Source organism: Nannospalax galili, unplaced genomic scaffold, assembly GCF_000622305.1.
Source record: "Nannospalax galili isolate Female #2095 unplaced genomic scaffold, S.galili_v1.0 scaffold660, whole genome shotgun sequence".
Classification (NCBI taxonomy): domain Eukaryota; kingdom Metazoa; phylum Chordata; class Mammalia; order Rodentia; family Spalacidae; genus Nannospalax; species Nannospalax galili.
In genome coordinates, this window is record NW_008349073.1 from 136,467 (window position 1) to 139,122 (window position 2,656).

General features: G+C 44.9%; 1 protein-coding gene across 2 annotated transcripts in view; it reads left to right on the forward strand.

Moving 5' to 3' along the window:
• The first annotated feature begins 201 nt into the window (after positions 1–201).
• Cep41 (centrosomal protein 41) overlaps positions 202–2,656 on the forward strand; it is a 45,378-nt gene continuing 42,923 nt past the window's right edge. For both annotated transcript variants that reach the window (XM_008846335.3, XM_008846336.3), the window contains exon 1: positions 202–319. In XM_008846335.3, coding sequence (XP_008844557.1) covers positions 287–319 — 33 coding nt within the window. In that variant the 5' untranslated portion in view covers positions 202–286. The remainder of the gene's footprint in view (positions 320–2,656) is intronic.

Sequence of the window (2,656 nt, forward strand, 5' to 3'; positions counted from 1 at the left end):
CGCCTCTCTTCCCGCCTTCTGGCTGGAGCTGGCCACCAGACAACTGGGACTAGAAACCGCTCTAACGGGCGTCCCGCGTTGCCCTTGGCAACTATTGAGCGACGTCTAGTTCTCCTGCTTGGGGCAGTAAACGGAGCCCCTATTGGCTGGTCTGGGAAGTCTGACCAATCGGAGAAGAGGTTATAGGAAGACGGCTGACGGGGCTGGGGTGGGGGGGTGGACGGGAAGCTAGGATTAGAGGCAAGCGGGCAGGCTAGAACCTCGAGCGTGGTCGGTTGGAGCAGATATGTCTGCCCGGAGGCACATTGGGAATCCTGAGGTGAGGGCCAGGTCCGGACCCGCGAGCCGGAGGGGGCGGGCGCACCGGAAAAGGCGCCACGTGGGCAGGGACGAACGGCCGGCAACTTCCGCCGCCCTGAAGGCGGGAAGTGTTCGGCCTGAGGAGGGGGCCCGAGCAGGCCCGGGGCGGGGCAGGCCTGGCTCTGGACGAGTTCTGCACCCCGTGGTGACAGGCCCGCCCCGCCCCGTTGAGGACCCAAGTTCATAAAGACACAGCCCCTGCCCTTTCAAAGGGTTTGCAGTCTAGGAGAGACCGTTGGAAAACAAGTAAAAATAAAAGATGCTCCAAACACTAGTGGAAGGAGGAGGAAGGGAGCCATCACTTCTGAGGGGAAACACAAGAAGAGCGGGCACAAGCAGACCCAACCATTGCAAAAGGGGCCAAATGGGATCCTTTCCGCTGCATCTTTTACTTCCTTCATCCCTTTTACCCGTAGTGCACTGTGGCAGTTTAATGTCATGAAGTAATTGAATTCTTACTGTGCAATTTTTAATAGAGCTAACGTCCGAGTTTCTGCCCTCTATAAATTCTGTCTAGTGATGGAGACTTACAAACATGATTTGAGTACGGGAGAGTAGGGAGTGAGGTACAAGAGGAAAGAAGATACTGAGTTGAGAAGCCTAGGAGGGTTCTAGAGCTGGAAGGGGCCCAGCTCTTCAAGGCCATTCATTAGTCAGGTGAGAAGCATGCCAGGTAGAGAGAACAGGATGAGCCAAGGTAGGGTGCCTGAATTCTCAACAAGCCCCTGTAGGATTCTGTACAGTGGCAAGAGTAAGGTTGAGAGGGGCCATCTAAGGTGCCTTTGTACCAAACACCGGCAGCACTTAACTTCATCTCTTGGTGAAGGCCAGGTGTTTGAGAAAACTGTATCCCGTGGATTAGAGTGCCCTGAAAGTCATGTCTAAATCCTGCACAACGTCACTTATATTTGGAATCTAAAGTCCAGTTTATTTAAGTTGGAAGTAGAATAGTAGTCATGAGATGGGCATTGGGGAACAAGGGAATAGGGAGATGCTGGTCAAAGGATATAAAGTTTGTTAGGGAGACTAAAATGTTGAGATCTGTTGCATAACAGGATGGCTACAGCTAATGTGTATTTCAGATTACAAAGAGTAAATCCCAAATATCTCATCACAAAGAAATGAGGTGATGAATATGTAAACCTGATTTAATAATTCCACAGTGTATGCAAATCAGCATGGTAGCCTATAAACCAATTCTGTTTTGTCAACTAAAGTAGTACAAAATGTTTATTGTGGGATGGAAGAGATAGTTGTTAAGTGACAAATGTTTATCTTGCCCATGGGTCAGAACTCAAGAAGCTTTTGAAGAGTTTTAGTAAGAGTTTAGTAAGGGAATAGTATGGTCAGATTCACATTTCAGGCAGAATTACAGCCAAACTATGGAGGATGGAATGAAAAAAACCAGGACTAGATGTAGACAGATCAGGTAGGTGGTTATTTGATGCATGTCTAAGCTGAGACCAGGAACTATGGACATAATTAAGGGAAAATATTTAAACACCTCTGTCAAGCATGATTACCTTTGAGAGAGGAGACTTATGTTGGGTGACAACATCCCAGCTAGGACTACCCATGGCTTCTCATGAATGAAATCAGGAATACAAGAGGAAGAACGTACAGTTTCCAGTAATCCTTGAGAAAAAATTCATTAAGTGTTTTTATTTATATCTAAAATATAAGGCATATCTTTAAAATTTTATTTTTTGCCTGAGAATTTTAGCGGAGTATAGATTTTTTGGTTGGAAATGAACATCTTAGAAACATTGTGTTGTGTTCCAGCAGCCAGTTTCTGTAGAAAAATCCAAAGCCCTTTCGTTGCTTTGTGGCTTGTTTCTCCTTTCTGGCAGCTTTTTGTTTGTTTGTTTGTTAATGACATTTAACAAAAATATTCCTTGTGGTCTGTTCTCACTCATTTTGGTAAACATCAGGAACTTGTCTTTCTAGTCTGTAAATTTTTCTTGTGTTATTTTATTGTCAACATCTTTCATTTTCTCCATCCCCTTTCTTGAATTCATTGTTCTGATGTTAAACCTATATAACTGGTTCTCTGATGTTCTTCACTTTTATCTTCTGTTTTCTTTTTTTGTTTTTGTTGTGGATTGTTTTTTGACAGGGTCTCCCTAGTCATAACTCACCTGGAAGTCACTATGTGACCAGAGATCCACTATCTCCCAGAGATCCGTCTGCCTCTGCCTCCCAAAGACTGGGATTAAAGATGCACACCACCATGACCAGCATTTCTGTTTTCTTTACCTTTGTTTTTGCTTTCTTTAGATTTCATTTTCTAATTCTT